At 36.2% G+C, this 19,530-nt stretch overlaps 1 protein-coding gene across 3 annotated transcripts in view; it reads left to right on the top strand.

The window, feature by feature from the left end:
* The window catches only part of LOC117710632 (ABC-type organic anion transporter ABCA8A), a 70,719-nt gene that overhangs the window by 39,943 nt on the left and 11,246 nt on the right, over positions 1-19,530 (top strand). For 2 of the 3 annotated variants that reach the window (XR_013110959.1, XM_034505670.2), the window contains exons 22-30: positions 712-849; positions 1,610-1,717; positions 3,753-3,926; positions 4,683-4,796; positions 9,581-9,700; positions 13,269-13,331; positions 14,160-14,251; positions 15,735-15,855; positions 18,899-19,016. Coding sequence is in view for 2 of the 3 variants with exons in the window: in XM_034505670.2 (XP_034361561.1) it covers positions 712-849; positions 1,610-1,717; positions 3,753-3,926; positions 4,683-4,796; positions 9,581-9,700; positions 13,269-13,331; positions 14,160-14,251; positions 15,735-15,855; positions 18,899-19,016 (1,048 nt within the window). In the remaining variant the exon portion in view is untranslated. Of the gene's footprint in view, positions 1-711; positions 850-1,609; positions 1,718-3,752; positions 3,927-4,682; positions 4,797-9,580; positions 9,701-13,268; positions 13,332-14,159; positions 14,252-15,734; positions 15,856-17,053; positions 17,227-18,898; positions 19,017-19,530 lie in introns of those variants that run through there. The other variant, XM_076935545.1, reaches the window with a different exon arrangement.

The raw sequence follows: 19,530 nt of genomic DNA on the forward strand, positions 1-19,530 counted from the left end.
ACATTACATTACATTACATTACATTACAGAATTGACTTGCACATCTGAAAGAAAGAAACTGAAGAACCTCTAGTCCATAGGCCATATCACAAAGAATATGCCATTCTTTCATTACTTGAAGAGTTTTACATATTTTGTTCAGGAGCTTTTATGTTTTCTTGTTGTAGTAATCATTTAAAAATGGCCACTGGTCAAGCTGACTATCTAAGCTGCAGCGGCTCTGCCTAGCTCAAGCACTTGGCCAGAGGCCATGTGCGTGCTGCAGCTGGAAATGGCCAGCCAGAAACACCAGCCCTGCCACCTACGAGACGCCATTGTGGGATATGGCTCTGCCAATCTTCCATGCTGTCTCTGCAAGGCTAGGCATTGCCCAGACCACCCTGCCAACCATGCAGGCCCAGTAGAAAAATGATACTCTAATGGTTAAAAATTAATCAAAGGCTTATATATTTGGTAATGATCAATAACAAGATGCCCTTACAATCAGAGGTGTAAGCCAATACTCAACCTAGATATACCAACTACCTTTGACTGCTACAGACAAACGAACATCAGCCTCCATGTCCCCCTCTCTCCTCCATCTCACCCTTTACTTCTCCTCCTTCTCCTCCTCCTCTCTTTACTCCTCCTATTCCTCTCCTTACTCCTCCCACCTTAGCTCCTTCTATATTTTCACCTTCCAAACTGATAAATCTTTTTGTTACATTTTAGAATTACAACTTTACATTGGCATGCAATACCAAGAGACTGAATTGTTTTCCAGTTCTTGTGGATATCGTGAGTAATGCGCTCCTTGGACTGTTCGCACCATCAGCACACATTCAAACTGACCGCAGCACATTCCCTGAGGTTGGTGTATTCTTGTAGCTTCTGCTTTATCTAGAGTCTTCCAGACTGTTCCATTCAGAATAATCTCAGTGATCTTGATAGACTTTCTTTCATACATTAGATTAGCGCTTGTATCTATCTTACTATATATTTATTTTAATTTGATATGTTGTATGTTACAGTATATCATATACAACTATGCATATTCAATTGAGCTGTTCCCTGTAAGCACTAAATGTTAAATTAGGAGAGACAATCTAAGCATGCTGACTCACACCTTGTGATGAGTTCAAATTCATTATGAATTCAAGTTCAATCTGGATTGCAAAATAAGATTATGTTAAAGAAATCAAAAGAAGGAGAAGGAGGAAAAAAAGGAAGAGATGGAAAAAATCCCTAAGATGTGAAACTGATGAGTTGGAATTCCTGAATATTAAATTGGTTGCATTAGTTTAAAGTGACAAAATATCACAATAATTAAAGCCTAAAAGTACAGATCATCTTTAAGTGTCAGCCCAAACTTTAGAATTTTACCATCATAACAAGAACCCCTTGTTCTCATTATTACTTTCCATTTTCAAAATCATATTATGTAGCTTCTTTCAATTGTTTATGTATAAAATTGAATATATAAGCAAAATCTATGTTGAAAATCGGATTAGTATGTAAGGACATGGAAATCTCAAAAAAGACCCAAGGCAATATTTTTAGATAATTGATTGTTTTTTGAGCAATGTAATCCAGAGAATGATTTTCCACTTTGCACAACTTCCATTCCTAGGATAATGGCCACAGAAATTTTGATTATATGGTCTACTTCTTCTCGTGGATCTTTTTGATGGCCTGTGTTCCTCCTTATATTTCCATGACCAGCATTGATGACTATAAGGTAGTAAAAAATAAAGAAAACTTTCATTGATTTAAACAATCAGAAATTGTTTACAATATAATTGTTGGGCTTTTCTTTAATGTGCTGTGCAGGTTTATATACTGAGAAGTTGATTAATACATAATTGCACCTTTATAGAAGTAAAAAGTAAGAATCATATCAAGTAAGGGAATAGGTAGGAAAAGGGGAGGACAAGTGGAAAGACCACAAGAAAGAAAACAAGAGATAGATAAAAAGTTTTGTTTGTTTCCTTCTGAATAATTGAAGCATTGCGATGAGGATTGGGCCTCCCCTAAATGTAATTTTTTCAGTGGAAGACTGGGTGAGATTTCATATAAAAATTTGAGTTGTACTTCACACATATCTTCTAGGAACTAGCTCATGGAACATATACAATTTTTGAGCAGCACCCCAAGGTCTTACTAAACTAAAAGACGAATTTGGAATCCAAAAGGATTAGTGATTGGAATTTCCTTTCAGCATTCCATCAATGCAAGAATTACACATAGCATGGGCAGTAGAACTCTACACAAGGGTTGGTTAGACTCTGTTACCAAGATGGAGCTATGTATGCGTGAAGTAGAACTTCATGGTGGCAAGAATATACAGATCTCTGTAAGATGAGCACATTCAGAAGTTATATAGGACTGGAAATACCTATTTCTAGTCATCAGTTGTAGAGGTTCCCCCAAGGATCCAACTTTGGGGCATGACTTGATCAATTGAGAACAGACCCAGAAATGACAGAGAAAGTGAAAGTAGTAACAGTAAAGTAGGAAAAGTTAACTCGATCAAGTATTTTACTAAAAGAAAAACACAATAAAGAAGGAAATAAACAGAAGTACGTAGTGTGTGTGTGTGTGTGTGTGTGTGTGTGTGTGTGTGTGTGTGTGTGTATGAACTCCTATAAGTACCTAATGTAGCTATATAAAAAAATAATGAACATGGCTTTTAGAACAAACACACAAGTAAAAAAGAATGAACCAGAAGAATACACAGCAAAACTGAAGCACAGAAAGAAAAAAAAACAGCTCTGAAAAATAATCTGAATTTTAATGATTCATGTATAATGATTCATCATACATTTTATTAGATTATCTAAGGCAGAAGAGCTAGAAATGACAGAAAATAAACTTGGAAAACAACTTTCAAAGTTTTTATCATTTGGTGGATTTTTTATGTATAAAATATAGTGAAACAAAATAACTGCACATAATTCATAATATTATTATGAAATACATTAATGACTTTAAAAATTAGAAAGTACAAAGCTATCTGAAAGTAACATGCAAGATGTAGTTACTGACAATGTTTTAAACACTCATTTTTATTGAAAATAAACCAATGAGAGAATTTTACATGGAAAAAAAATGTCTACTTTCATTTGGATAAGGGTTGAATTTTTTTACCACTGAAATTTATTACTCATCTGGGGAATTTTGTTTTGTAGGCATTAAGTCAATCTTTGATTGACCGCATGCATTCTCTGCCAGTAACTTGAATGGTTTATTTATTTATTTATTTATTTATTTATTTATTTATTTATTCGAGACAAAGTTTCTCTGTGTAGCCCTGGCTGTCCTGGAACTCACTCTGTAGACCAAGCTGGCCTCGAACTCAAAAATCCACCTGTCTCTGCCTCCCAAGTGCTGGGATTAAAGGTGTGTGAAACCACTGCCCGGCATGGATGGTTTATTTTTATTAACTATGAAAGCACATTAGGATAAATTATTTTTATTAGTAACAACAGAAAATTTTGATAGAGTAGCTTTGGACTGATTCCTGTCCTTTCATCTGTATAGTGTTTAATCACTAATAATGAATAACTTCTTTGGATATATATATATATATATATATATATATATATATATATCCAAAAATATAAATATATATATTATATATATATTAAATATATATATATTTTGTTATATATATATAACAAAATCATATATATATATATATTAAATATATATATATTTTGTTATATATATATATATATAACAAAATCCAATTGACAATTGCACTTCCTTACCAGAACAGAGCTCAGTTCCAGCTGTGGATTTCAGGACTCTCCCCATCTGCATATTGGTTCGGGCAGGCTCTGTTTGAGGTTCCAGTCTACTGTGCACTCATTTTTTCTATGTACATTGCATTCTATGCCTCAGCCCCTCCAGAGAGTGTGTTCACAGCTGGAGATCTATTTATTCAGGTAAGTGACACCATTCCTAAACCAACTATCATTAAATGATTCAACCCGAAAATTAACAGTAACATACAATGTACTATTTTCATTTGTTTTATAAGGGTTTCTTAAAGTGTGGCTAAAATACATATGACAGAAAATTGTCACTGTGGCTTTTTCCCTGTTGTGTGTTTTCATTTTGCTCCTCGAATGCGGTCCAACCATGCAGTCCTAGCAATTGAGATGACTTTGAAATCATGGTGATCCTCCTGAGGGCTGAGATTAAACTCTGTGCCACCGTGACTGGATCTCTCTGAATGCTTTGACTGACATTCAGTAACACTGCTTGCATATTCCCAAACCTTTTTTTCCCATCACCCTTTCCCCCAAAAAATCTCCAGTTATGTGGCACCAGAAACTAAGAACCTACACTGAGAATACAGGTATCCATCTGCAAGACAGTCTCCAAGCAGGGGCTGTGTTAGGCCAAGAGCCCTCAGAACAAACCAAATCATTCTTACCATTTCTAAGTTGTCTCTCTTGAGTGAGGTATTGTATGTAAAGGCTTGTTTGCAGAAAACCTACAAAGTCGCCTTTCCTAGTTGTTTGTGTTATATGATGTTCTGCTGAGAAGTGACAATCCCAAGCCACCCACTTTACCACTCTCTATGATATTTAAATCATTATAAATGAAAGAACATGAAGATATTGTTTCACAACATTAGTACATTCAAAAGGTTTCCTGTGTCAAAATATTTATTCTGGTATTCCTGTTGGTTTCAGATTCTCTATGTTGGTGGCTATGCCATGTCAATTATTTTTATGATGTATGTGATTTCCTTCATTTATCGCAAGGGGAGAAAAAATAGTGGCATTTGGTCACTTTGCTTCTATATTGTAAGTATTTTTACTGTTTTTATTTCTATGGTGGCATTAAGTACTAACTTTAAAAATATTATTGATTGGTGTATGGTATTTTATTATTTAAAATATTTCAAATGTATTTTTTCACTTTTCACTAGTTCTATAATATAATTATGGATTATATATCATATATTTATAAAATATATATTTATAAAGTGAAGTGAAAACAGATAAATTTTAACATTTATGTTATACACATAAATATATATATTTATATATAATATATACATATATTATATAATATATACATATATACATGCGTATAGCATGTATGTTAAAATTTATCTGTTTTCATTTCACTTCCTTTAAAGGTAAGTGAATTAGTTATAGGCTCATAAACCTGGGTATTATTTTAAAATTCCTTTTAGGAAAAGAAATTACCTCAACACAAAGGTTGTGGAATTTTTAGAAGACTATAAATATTGTTAATTATAAAACCTAAAGCTAAATTCTGACTGCTAAGGAAGCCCTTGATAAAAATCATTTATTAAAATCTTCACTTTGTAAACTTAGAAAGAGAATATTTGTAACTTATATATATTTATTCTAGCATTTATATTTTAATGTCTCAATTACATTACTGTCTAACAAATACTTGGCTTTCTTCATGTACCAGAGTTTGGGATGGTTGAGGAAGAAAACATGCAAGTTACATAGACTCTTCCTCCAGTGAGTTAAATGAGAATGAAACTTCTCCCCTAATGTTTTATATTTGAAACTCTGAAAGGATTGATATACTTTAGTATCAAATGATGCTGTATTTGTATTTGACACACTAGTCATAATATTACTTTATAAAAATTAATTGCAGCAGTTTATAATCATTTATTTCCACAAGTTAACAAAAACAGACATAAGGCATATTTTCATAAAACTGAATGATGAAAATTATATAGATATAGGCTAGGTATAAACATAGGTATGGCTATGGATGTAGACATAGATATAGTTATAGGTATTGCTATAGAGATAGGTATGGATATGGATATAGATGTATATGCATATGTAGATACAGATGCAGATATAAATGTAGATAAAGACATATCCATAAGTAGAATAATAAAAAACATAAAATGCATATAAACATCAGGCATTAATCCCTGAAAGTTAGTAAGGAGTAAGATTTCCTAATGGTGATATTTTTCTAAATATATGTTTTTCTTCTTTAGAAGATAAGGCAAATAGAGTAAAAACTCAAAAGGGAAGGAAGCCAGACCTGTCCTATCAAACAGTAGAAACTGATGAACCTCCTGTGCAGTAGGAAGCTGAGCACAGGCAGGGACCTAGTTAAGATGGAAATTAAGGCTAGATTCAGAGTTCACCTTACATAACATGCTCACAGATTAATCCTACAGGAGTCTATGTTTTGTTATGGGGGAAATTAGAAGCTTTTAGAATGGAAACATAGTCAGAGACAGTACTCTGACATCAGAATGAATTGAAGAGAAGCACAGATCCTTCTAGAAAAGCTTTGCCATAGTTTATGAAGGAAGATTTAAGGCAAGGATGTAAAGTTTGCACCTGTGACTTCTGTTCTATCAGTTCCAATGGTGCTCAAAAACAAGTTGCCTAATTGATAAACTTATCAATATATCTGAGAAAATACTTCTATAAAATGTAACTGTGTTCAATTCAAAATATTTCTCTTTGATTAATGCCTGTAGCTTATTTATTAAATCCCTAGACAGCATCAAACCTACTTTACTTTTGTTCCCCTGTGATTAAAACCGACCATTGCATATTTAGCCTAGGCTTCAGATCCTATATCTGTCCAGCTTTGTCAAAATTCCAAAGTTAAGGCAAATGCTTTTAGCCAAGTCTAGGAAGAAATGTTTGTGATAATGTTAATTTTATGACAATGAAAATAAGATTAGAATATTTAAAATATATTTAATTTTTGGTTTTAAGATCTATTTTTGTGTTTATTTATTTATTTATTTATTTATTTATGATATTATATTTACATTTAAGATTTTATCCACTTATCCCATTTCCCACCACCACCCAGGAACCTCCTATCCCATCCCCTCTCCTCCTGCTTCTATGAGGATGTGCCCCCACCTACCCTCCACTCACTCCTCCCCACCCTCAAATTCCGCCCCCCCCCACTTGGTGTTCAGCCTTCATGGGACCAAGGATCTCTTCTCCTACCTATGTCCAACAAGGCCATCCTCCCCTACATGTACAGATGGAGTCATGGGTCCCTCCCTATGTGCTCCCAGGCTGGTGGTTTAGACCCTGGGAGCTCTGGTTGTTGGTATTGTTGCTTTCCTCATGGGGCCACAAACCCTTTCAGCTCCTTCAGTCTTCTCTCTAACTTCTCCATTGGGAACCCCTTGATCAGATCAGTGGTTAGCTGTGAACATCTGCCTCTGAATATGTCAGACTCTGATAGACCTCTAAGGAGACAGCAATATCAGGCTTTTGTCAGCATGCACTTCCTGACATCCACATCAGTCTACCTTTGGTGAATGCACATGGGATGGATACCCAGGTGGAATGCTCTCCAGACACCCACTCCTTCAGTTTTTGTCCCACACTTTGTCTTTATATTTGCTCCCTTGATATATTTATTTATTTATGATATTATATTTACATTTAATACTCCTTCTATGTAGGACTGAGGCATCCACACTTGGTCTTCTTTCTTCATGAACTTCATGTGGTCTTGGCTATTTCAAGCTTTTGGGCTAATATCCACTTATCAGTGAGTGCATACCATGTGTGTTCTTTTGTGATTGGGTTACCTCACTCAGGATGATATTTTTCTAGTTCCATCCATTTACCTAAGAATTTCTCAAATTCATTATTTTTAATAGCTAAGTATACTCCATTGTATAAATGTACCACATTTTTTTTTTATTCATTCCTCTGTTGAAGGACATCTGTGTTCATTCCAACTTCTGGATATTATAAATAAGGCTGCTATGAACACAGTGGAGCATATGTCCTTGTTATATATTGGAGCATCTTCTGGGTCTGTGCCCAGGAGTGGTATAGCTAATTCCTCAGGTAATGCTATGTTCAATTTTCTGAGGAACCGCCAGACTGATTTCGAGAGTGGATGTACCAGCTTGCAATCCCACCAACAATGGAGGAGTGTTCCTCTTTCTCCATATCCTCGCCAGCATCTATTGTCACCTGAAATTTTGATCTTAGCCATTCTGACAGGTGTGAGGTTGTATCTCAGGGTTGTTTTGATTTGCATTTCCCTGATGACTAAGGATATTGAGCATTTCTTAAGGTGCTTCTCGGCCATTCAAGTTTCCTCAGTTGAGAATTTGTTGTTTAGCTCTGTACCCCATTTTTAAATAGGGTTATTTAGTTGTCTGGAGTCTAATTTCTTGAGTTCTTTGTATATATTGGATATTAGCTCTCTATCAGATGTAGGATTGCTAATGATCTTTTTCCAATCTGTTGGTTGCCATTTTGTCCTATTGACAGTGTCCTTTGCCTTACAGAAGCTTTGCAATTTTATGAGGTCTCATTTCTCAATTCTTGATCTTACAGCATAAGCCACTGGTGTTCTGTTCAGGAACTTTTCCCCTGTGCCTAGGTATTTGAGGGTCTTCCCCACATTTTCTTCTATTAGTTTCAGTGTATCTGGTTTTATGTGAAAGTTCTTTATCCACTTGGACTTGAGCTTTGTACAAGGAGATAAGAATGGATTGATTTGCATCCTTCTACATGCTGACCTCCAGTTGAACCAGCACCATCTGCTGAAAATGCTGTTCTTTTTCTACTTGATGGTTTTAGGTCCTTTGTCAAAGATCAAGTGACCAAAGTTGTGTGGGTTCATTTCTGGATCTTTAATTCTATTCCATTGATCTTCCTGCCTGTCTCTGTACCAATACCATGCAGGTTTTTTTTTTTGTTGTTGTTGTTTTTTTGTTTTTTTTTTTTTTTATCACTATTGCTCTGTAGTACAGTTTGAGGTCAGGGATGGTAATTCCCCCAGAAGTTCTTTTATTGTGGAGAATAGTTCTTGCTATCCTGGGTTTTTTGTTATTCCAAATGAATTTGCTAATTGCTCTTTCTATCTCTATGAAGAATTGATTTGGAATTTTGATGGGCATTACATTGAATCTGTTATTGCTTTTGGCAAGATGGCCATTTTTACTAAATTAATCCTGCCAATCCAGGAGCATAGGAGACCTTTCCATTTTCTGAGAGCTTCTTCAATTTCTTTCTTAAGAGATTTGAAATTCTTGTCATACATATATTTCACTTGATTGATTAGATTCACTCCAAGATATTTTATATTATTTGTGACTATTTTGAAGGGTGTCATTTCCCTAATTTCTTTCTCAGTGTGTTTATTCTTTGAGTAGAGGAAGGCTACTGATTTGTTTGAGTTGATTTTATATCTAGCCACTTTGCTAAAGTTGTTTATCTGGTTTAGGAGTTCTCTGGTGGAAGTTCAGTGGCTCCTTTCAGTGGCTCCTTTAGGATGTCTCGGGATATGGTGTCTTCACGGGAGCAGACCAGCTAAGAGTCTGACCCAGTCTATTTTTTTTTTTTTTTTTGGTGTGTTTAAGTGCATATGTGCATTCACAATTGAAGATTTCAGAAAACAATCCTGGGTTTGGTGGAGCTGGAGTTACAGGAAGGTGTGAATTACTTGACATGTGTACAAGGAACTAAACTCAGGTCCTTTGTAAGAGAAAAAAACATGGTCTTATCTGGTGAGTCATCGCTTAACCCCTGCCACTGCATTTTAGAAAGCAACTAAAAATGCATATTTCATTTTCTTCTAGGTCTCTTTCTTCTCTACCTGTTTTATGCTTATTGATTTCTATAGAGATACTTCACTATTTTGTCTTATTGCCCTGATCCCACCTGCTACACTGGGAGGATGCACATTATTACATTTTGAGGTAAGAAATGTGTGACATTTCTATAAGTGTCTCAGAATAGAATAAAAAAGCTTTGTCTTGAGTTAGAAAACATATACTCTAAAGACTGAAAAATTTAAAGTATTTTTGTTACTTTTTTTACCTTTTTAAATCCATTTTTTAAAATTTGCTTTACATCCCTGTGATGGTTTGAAGGTTTGACTCCCATAGACTCATGTACTTGAATGCTTGGCCATAGAAAGTGGCACTATTAAGAGATGTGGCCTTGTTGGAGGAAGTACATCACTATGTAGGCAGACATTGAGGTCTCCCATGCTCAGGCTCTGCCCAGTGTGGAATTCCTGTCTCCTTCTGGCAGCCTTCAGATAACAATGTAGAATTCTCAGCTTCTTCTCCAGCACCATGTTTGCTTAGATGCTGCCATTCTTCCCGCCATGATGATAATGGACTGAATCTCTGAAATTAAACCCCAAATTAAATGTTTTTCTCTTTAAGAGTTGCCTTAGTCATTTTGTCCCTTCACAGCAATGGGAATCCTAATATAGAAATTGGTGTCAGGAGTGGGGTTTTTTCTTTGATTGTCCTGGCCATATTTTTGTTTGGAGGAGTGTAAATTTGGAACTTTGCATTAGACAAGCAGTGTAATGCTTTAAGTGAAGATTCTTGGGCCATACTAATTAAAACATGGATGACAGTGGTGCTGAGAGTGACTTGAATTGTGGTGCTCTGGCTCAAGAAGATTCAGAGGACAAGAATTTTAGCACATGGCCTAGAAACTGTTCTTCTGATATTTTGGTGAAGAATGTAGCTGGTTTTTGCCCTTGTCTGAAGAGTCAGCTTGAGGCTAAAATTAAGAAATTTAAATTAATTGCATTGACAAAGGAAACCTCCTAAAGTGTCAATAGCCTAGCATAGACTGTGTCCTATGGTTTATTCTTATGAAGAACGTGTGTGTGTGTGTGTGTGTGTGTGTGTGTGTGTGTGTGTGTATCAAAAGAAGATAACAGAAGGTGCAAAGATCTGCCATGCTCCATGGATCAGTAGGATTAAAATAGTAAAAGTGGCCATCTTATAAAAAGCAATCTAGAGATTCAATGCAATTACCACCAAACTTTCAACACAATTCTTTACAGATCTTGAAATAACAATACTCAACTTGATATGGAAAAAATAAAACAAAAAACAGGTTTGCTAAAACAATCTTATATAATAAAATATCTGCTGGAGGTATCAGCACCTCTGATCTCAAGCTGTACTGCAGAGCAATAGTAATAAAACCTGCACAGTGTTGGCATAAAACCAGACAGGTTGATCAATGGAATCAAATTGAATTCCCAGAAGTAAACCTACACACCTATGGACACTTGAGTTTTGACCTAGAAGCCAAAATTATACGGTGGAAAAAGAAAGCATCTTAACAAATGGTGCTGGGTTAAACTGCATATAGAAGAATACAAACAGTTTCATATCTATCTCCCTGTATAAAACTCAAGTCTAAGTGGATCCAAGACTCAACATAAAACAAGACGTACTAAATCTGATAGAAGAGAAAGTGGGGGATAACCTTGAACACATTAGCACAGGAGACAACTTCTTGAACAGAACCCCAACAGCTCAGGCACTAAGATTAACAATTAATAGATGGAACCTCACGAAACTGAAAAGCAAAGGACACCTTAACAACAGTCTACAGAATGGGAAAAGATCTTCACCAACCTTACATCTGTCAGAGTGCTGATATTCCAAACTACATAAAGAACTTAAGAAACTATACATTAGCAAACCAATTAACCCAATTTTTAAAAATGGGGTACAGAGTTAAACATAGAACTCTCAAGAGAGGACTTTCTAATGGCCAAGAAGCAGAAGCCCTTTAAAGGAATGTTTGACATTCTTAGTCATCAGTGAAATACAAATCAAAATGACTCTGAGATTCCATGTTACACCTGTGAGAATGGCAAAGATTAAAAATTCAAGTGATTGCACATGTTGATGAGGATGCGGAGCAAGGAGACCATTTCTCCATTAGTACACTTTTATACAACTACTTTGGAAATCAATTTGGTGGTTTCTCAGAAAAATGGGAATAATTCTACCTCAAGACCCAGCTATATCACTTCTGGGTATATACCCAAAAGATGCTCCAATATCCTATAAAAACACGTGCTCAACTATGTTCATAGCAGCTTTATTCATAATGACCAGAAATTGGAAACAACCTAAATGTGCCTCAACTGAAGCGTGGATAAAGAAAATGTGGTTCATTTACACAATGGAATACTATTCAGTTATTAAAATCAAAGACACCATGAAATTTGCAGGCAAATGTATGGAACTTGAGAATATCGTCCTGAGTAAGGTAACCCAGTCTCAAAAGGACATTCATAGTACATACTCACTTAAAAGTGGATATTAGCCATAAACTACAGAACAACCATGCTACAATCCACAGACCCAAAGAAGTTAAGTAATAAAGAGGTCCCAAGTGGGATGTTTAAAGTTCACTGAGATGGAGAAATAAGTAGACATCTGGTGTGGATTTCGGGAAGGAAATTTTTAGGGAAGTGGTGGGGAGAGGAACAGGAGGGATGAAGTAGGAGTTGGTGTGTGTGTGTGTGTGTGTGTGTGTGTGTGAGAGAGCGAGAGAGAGAGAGAGAGAGAGAGAGAGAGAGAGAGAGAGAGAGAGATGGAATCTATAGGGGTGCATTTCTGCAACTAGCTAGAAACCTGAAACAATGGAAAATCCTAGGAATCTACTAGGGTGACCCTAGCTAAGACTTCTAACAGTTGGGGATATGGAACCTGAAAAAGCTATCTCCTGCAACCAGAAAAGGCTTCTAATGTAGAGTCTGGGACACCAACCAAGCCACAAAACCTGTAGAAAATTCTTAATTGAAATAGAAAGATTTTGCCTGATATACCATAGCCCCATTTACCTACAAGTTAAAATTTAACATTTGCTGCTGTTTCCTGGGAACATGGATAGTGAGCAGTAGAGAAAAGGACATTGACACTAGTAAAAATCCATTGGTGTTCTGTGTCCTACTAATGTATACAAACTTTCCCCCTAATCTCTGCGGTTCTGTGCTTTAAAGTTCTAATATTGGTGTGGCTTTTATACTATATTTTGGTACTTGATACTCTATCTAGAGCTGATACAGCAGCAAGAAATTTCAACTTTACTCACAGACCAGATGTATTCCCTGAAAGTTATTTTCCCTTTACTCCTTAGAGATTCTAAACTTCTAAAAGGGGGAATCATAGGAAAGAGTGGAGCATCACCAAGGGGCGATGGGTACAGAAGGGAATGCTGCTTGGAGAAACACTGTCTCCTCTGTTCCCTGGATTGTCTCAGTAGCTGATCCTTAAACACTGAATGTCATCCTTTAGAGAAAAGCCGCATGGCTCCCAGGCAATGAGAGGAAGAATAGCAACACCTAGCTACATATTTAAAAATTGGTACTTCCTTTGTGCCCATGGAAAAATCTGGGAGAAGACTACACTAGTAGAGTTGATCAATGGCCCAATCACATTTGCATAAAATTTATTGATTATAAAACTTCATGTTTAATTTGTTCTTTCTTTGCAGAATCGTCAATATTCTGAAATAGTTTCTGAAGGAAGGGAATATTCTTATCTGTTTTACCTAGCTGTAAGTATCCTTCTTGTTCAAATATTACTGTACACAGAGAGAAACTCTTACCTAAATAATGCAGGGGGCTTTTTTGATCATATTTTGGATGAAAAAACTGTTCTGAAGACCAAACTGAAGAGTTATATCTGTTGCACAAATGTCACTGATCAACACCCCAAGCCCTAGTTTGAAAATTAAGATCTTTTATGTAGATAAGTCCCAGAAAAGCAATATGTTTCTAAGCATAGAGCCATTTTTATAAACAAATAACCAGTGAAAAAAAATAAATTGTACTTTCCAATTTTAAAGACATAATAAAGAGTAGGTAATATGGCTCAATGGATAAATTGCTTCTGTGCAAGAGTCAGGACTAGTGTGTATGTGTCCAATATTCACTTAAATGCTGGGTGGTCATGACTTCTCTGAATTAGAGATATATGTCCCCTTGGCTAGCTGGCTAGCTGGACTGGCAGATCAACAAGATCTGCGTTCAAGTGAGAGATGTAGACTCAATTAATAAACTGAAGAGTGATTAAGAAAGACATCTAATTTCCTCCTCTGACCCCCACATGTACATACATACATACACTCACACCAAATAAAGATGTATCCTAAAGTATGAATGAAGCTCAGAGCATAACATAATGTAAGATAGTGTGAATACTTGCACTGTTTCTGTACAAAGAATGTAATTCATTTTGACTTGTTTTTGTAAGCAGATGAATGACTAGTTCTTGCAATGTTAATCATTTTTTTTCTTGTACAAATCTGTAAAAGGCTATTTGCCATTTACTTCTGATACTAGCACTTGGTATTTCTAACTGAGGTCATCTCTGTTTCCCCTAGCCTTTTCTTCATTTTGTCATCTTCCTAGTTATTCTTCAATGTCTGGAAAGAAAGTTTGGAATGAAAACAATGAGAATGGATCCCATCTTTAGGTTTGGAGAAATCACATAGTTTTGTGTTCTTTATTGAACAATTTCATATAAAGGTAGTATACAAATTCCCATGGACATTTTGTCCATGAAGTTATAATGAAGAGACAGCTATAGAAATTATAAATATGATTATCAGAACATGGGTTCTGGGCCTTAAAGTTGATTGTTGTAACCATGGTTAAAACAGGTCCAACACACCAGAAACACAGTAAATCCAGGTCTTCATCTGCCACTGTGTACAAGGGAGGGCCAAGAATCACCTCATGCAGCAAGCTTAGTTAGAAAAACAACTGCTTTGTGGCCTGGAGAGCTGAGGGAACACAGTCCACCCAGAAAGGACCACAGATTTAAAAGGTGGTGGTGGGGGTCATGGCAGAAATAATAACTCTACTGCTAGAGTGAGAAACCTGTCCCATGTGTCCTGGGCATCTTCTATCAACCTTAAATAAAAAAAGAAATGGGATTAGGTACCCAGGGAGCTTGAAAGTATGTGTGCTCTACTAAAGTAAGACTCAAGAACACAAGCAGAAGCATATTTGTCCCTTTGAGTCTTCATTAATTTTTGGATTCTACATTTGGGAATCACCACTTGTATGTAAGAGTAAGGTGGCTGAATGGATAAAGGTACCTGCTACCAAGACTGATGACCTGAGTTCAATCCCCAGGTCCTACACCATGGAGGAGAGGAAAAAAAATTTTGAAAGTTTTTATCCTGTCCTCCCCACCACCCCACCACACATGAAACAAACAAATAAATATCTGTAAAAAAAAAAAAAAGAAAGAAAAGAAACAAAAACTCAGAAAAAGAATCTCTGCTTGACTGGGACTCTAGTTTTGCTACTGAGAATCTCAGGTCTCAAAGCCCACCTGTTGTAGTGGAATAAGAATAGCTGGCCAGCCTACTCTTATACTAGTGCCCTCTTGGTTTTAGAAAGTTGGATAGAAGATTTAAGCTTTGACACATCACCTATGAACACAATGAAGAAAAGAGGGAGAAAAGAGAACCTAAATTAATTATCTTGTCATAAATGTGTGACCTGGAAGGGAAAGACAAGGGTTCCTCTGACTCATACCAAAGTAGGGGCTGTGACTATTAACATAGCTAGAGCTGATTTAGAACTTTCAAGTCTATCACTCTAAAAACAATTTTGACAATGTCCATAATTTGTATTATTTTTCCCAGAATATTTATTCCTCAAAATATGATATTATTTTTGCTAATCTATTAATATGAAGCTGCATATTGACGTTAAAAAATAATGTCAGCATAATAAAGAAAATTGACGCTAGCCAAGAAGCAATGTCTCCTTTACTTGGTGACTCTTTGACCACTAATTTTTGGGGTAGGAGGGTAGTGTGCATTCTGACAAAAGATGGCTGTTATAAAGACTTATTGTTCATCCAGTCTACTATGATATAAAAAAAAAATAGAGTACAGAACCGGACCCCAATGATAAGTTATTAATAGATTTTTTGTCTATAGAATTTCTTCTAGAAGCGATCATGTATTTAACAATCCAGAAGAACCAGAGGGGGAAGATGAAGATGTGAGTCTGGAAAGAGTGTGGACATCAAATGCTTTGACTTCTGCTGACTTCCAGGAGGTAAGCTTTGTAAAGCAGCTCACAGCAGAAGTGTCTTAACCTGTTGGCAGTTAAGGAATATGCTCAAGAGCTCCACTTTAAAATGAAGAACACCTTCAACTGCTTAATATCTACTCTTAAGAGAAATGAGCACTTTTCATGAATAGGTAGTGATAAAGCAATCATTGATCAGCCAATGATAAAGCAATCATTGGTCAGTCATTGACTTGCTCTTATGCTCAGGAACAAGCAGCCCTACACTTTAGTACATTTGTATTCTTGGTAAAAAAAAAAAAAAAATCTTACTGCACTTGGTCTTGCTTGAAAATGTGAGGTGCTAAGGAATTCCACCTGACCATTTGATTCATGCTTAGACTTGCTCAAGCCAGCTCCATGAGCATTGATAGTAGATGATTGTAAGGCAGTTCACAAGAGGTAAACTCTTTTTCATCTGGTTAAAAGGTGAAAGTATAGTGAGATATGTAAAACATGAAGTCAGCCTTCAAATTGGCAGCTACAACTTTTATTGTTAGAAGTAGTCATCACAGTGACAACTTTGGCTATCTCTACATGCAGCCAACATTGGAGAATGTAAGTTAATCAAGCTTTTTGTGTTCCTCATATAGTATGCTAGTTTCTTTTTTTATTGTTCTATAATTGAGCACCACCTCAGGATGTCCCAGTAGGTTTTTTTTTTTTTTTTTGTATTAGAAAATGTAGCCCTTTTGGGTTCTTCCAAACACCAGTGAGCATATTTAGCTACTGGATTCCCTTGTCACCATTACATTCTGAATGATTGTGATGCAGTGGAAATTGGAATGCCATTTGGGTGTTCTTAAACTCATTACTAAAATAATATAGGACTGGGCTCAAATGGAAACTTAAAGACATTTTTATTGCATTTTTAAAGAAAACCCTCCTGGCAGGCAAACTGCAAAACCACAGCAGGCACACAGAAGAGGGAAGCCATTTTAAGTTTCCATGGAGATAAGACACATGGTAGATGAACAGCCATATTGCAGAGACGGAGGGATGCTTTAGCAAAAGAACAAGGAAACCCAATGTGTTAGGTGGAAAGCTCAGATTGTTAAGAAACACATGCTTATAGTGAGATTATGAATTTAAAGAATGCTCCTCTGTTGATCTTTGATGCTGCATATAATGCCGATAAAATTGTCCATGACCTGAGCTCAGTATTTCCATTTTTGTCAAACCTCAGGAATGGCATACACAGCTTGATCCGGCTAGTTCTTCTTGTCCTGGGAATACTTTTATTCTTGCCCATTATGTTAAAGCTTATCTTTAACAACATCAACATGTTGGCATCCAAAGTACATGGCTTAAACCTGAAAATGGACCCCCAGACAGAGTTACTAAATTAACAGTCTGGCAAGCCAAGGACAGGTAAGAGTCTGCATAGAGCCTTACCATCCTACATGAGAAATGCATTGCCTTTGATAATGCATATTCTGTGACGGGTAAGGAAAGCATTCTTGTAAGAATGACCTAAGATGGGCTCAGTCTTATTAACAAAATAAAAATGGGGAAGAGTTGGAGAGCCTTTTGGGGCTGCTAGGCAAGAAGCTGACATGGGCCACGGACAAGGATATGGGCTGCTTGGCAGGAATATGACATTGGTGAAGGACAAGGAAGTAGGCTTCAAACAGGAAACTGACTAAACTAGAACAGAGAAGTAATTCCAGGTAGGAATCTAAATTGTAGGCTACAACAAAGAAGTAATCTCAGCCAGGAATCTAAATATTAGGCTATAACAAAGAAGTAATTTCAGACAGGAATCTAAATTTTAGGCTAGAACAAGGAAGTAGGCTTCAGAGATGAAATTGACCTTGTGCTAGCACAGGGAAATAGCCTCAGATACTTTGGTCATCCTGATAAGCCTTTAGAAACACTGATCACAGGAGTATTCACATAACTGTGTTTAATGCCTTGCTTTTTCTTTGACTATTTATGTTTATTGCATTGCTTGCTCCTTGACTATTTGCATCTATTGTATTGCTAGACCCTCAACCTAGAACTGACCTTAATACATGCATGTAATCAAAATGGTATAAAAGCATAAAGGAAAAGAGGGTATTGGATAAGGGGCTGTAGGGAGGGGAAATGGAAAAAGGGGATGACATTTGTATTGTAAATAAATAAAATAACCAATAAAAAATTAAAAAAAAAGAAACACATGCTTAGAAAAGAGATAGAAGGAAGAAATAGAGAAGTTCACTTTCCTGAACAATTGACAAAATTTGGCAGGATTAGGGCCCTTACACAGTTGCAACCTGTAAGCTCCTATAGTAGGCTTAAAGATTCTGGGGTGTGTCAGGGGTGTACAGTTCTCATTAAAGAATTGTTACACCTATCTCTTTAGCATGGCTTAAGATGAGCCCAACTTTCCAAAGGGAATAGGCCCTTGGCCAAGTGAAAGACCTAGCCCAACTGTGGTGTTGAGAGATTCTATTCTCTTGACAATAAGATATTTTACATTATAAATGCATATAACTTGCAGTATCAAGATTTTCTGCAGTAGATAGCACAGTACATAGCACAATAAGGTAAATGATTAGAACTTAATCAAGTGGTAGATGATAGGATTAATTGTATTTGTTTCTGTTATAATGTATTTTTTTGGAGTCGATCTTTTTTTCCTTCAATGGACCAAAGAAAGCTAGTGAAGTGTGAAATCGAGACTCTTTGAAGGCTAACAATTCATTCTTAAATGTAAGACAACAACATAATTATATTATTTTGAAACATTATTAAAGCCACAATTACAGGGTTCTGGGTAAAATTTACAATGGCAGATATGTCTCAAAAATTTTTTAAATATTACTAAAACATAAGAAAATTATGTCTTGCTATGCTCCCATATTAGTGCAAAGAACATTCTAGGAGTTCAGAATATCTATTTATTGGATATCAATAAAATTACATAGATTTTAGGTATACTACCTAAGAATACCTAGAAGCTCCAAGGCCAAGTCATGTTGGATTTGATAATCTACTTATAGACTTATGCTTATAATGACCATTCACTGCCATGACTTGTTTGCAGAAGCCAGCCATCATTGCCAGCTGCCTTCGCAAGGAGTACAAGGGAAAGAAGAAATGCTTCGTTCTTAAGAGCAAGAAGAAGATAGCCACAAGAAACATCTCTTTCTGTGTTCGAAAAGGTTGGACACTGGTTCTGGCTCAGGAACACCCTCAACACATAAGTGTCCCTGTCCTTCAGTCAGCCTGCTCAGAAGCTATGCTATTTCTTCTTTCCCAGTAGAGTGACTGTTGACTGTTGCTTTATGACAGAAATGATTTTTCCTTTGAGTAGGGGCACAGTGACACTGGTGTGGAAATCACAAGCATTCTTTGTCACTAAACCATTTAAAATACAGTCTTCCTATTAAATCAGTGCTGCTGCTCTCCTAATCAATATTTTTTACCAGGGAACTGACCTATATTCTGCTATTCCAACCTGATATCTTGACCACAGTTTAAGCAGAGCCTTGCCAACTTCTGACTCTCTCCGCCCGACACAGTAAGGCTTAGATTTTCCTCATCCTATAGCTCTGGGCAAGTGATGGAAACTCAAAAGTTTCTATTCCTTTTCAGTGTTGTCACAGCTGTTACCCATCTCTATACCATCATATAGTTTTCTTTAATGAATACATATTAATTGTACAAATTAATGGG

The sequence above is a fragment of the Arvicanthis niloticus genome, chromosome 6 (genome assembly GCF_011762505.2).
Source record: "Arvicanthis niloticus isolate mArvNil1 chromosome 6, mArvNil1.pat.X, whole genome shotgun sequence".
Classification (NCBI taxonomy): Eukaryota; Metazoa; Chordata; class Mammalia; order Rodentia; family Muridae; genus Arvicanthis; species Arvicanthis niloticus.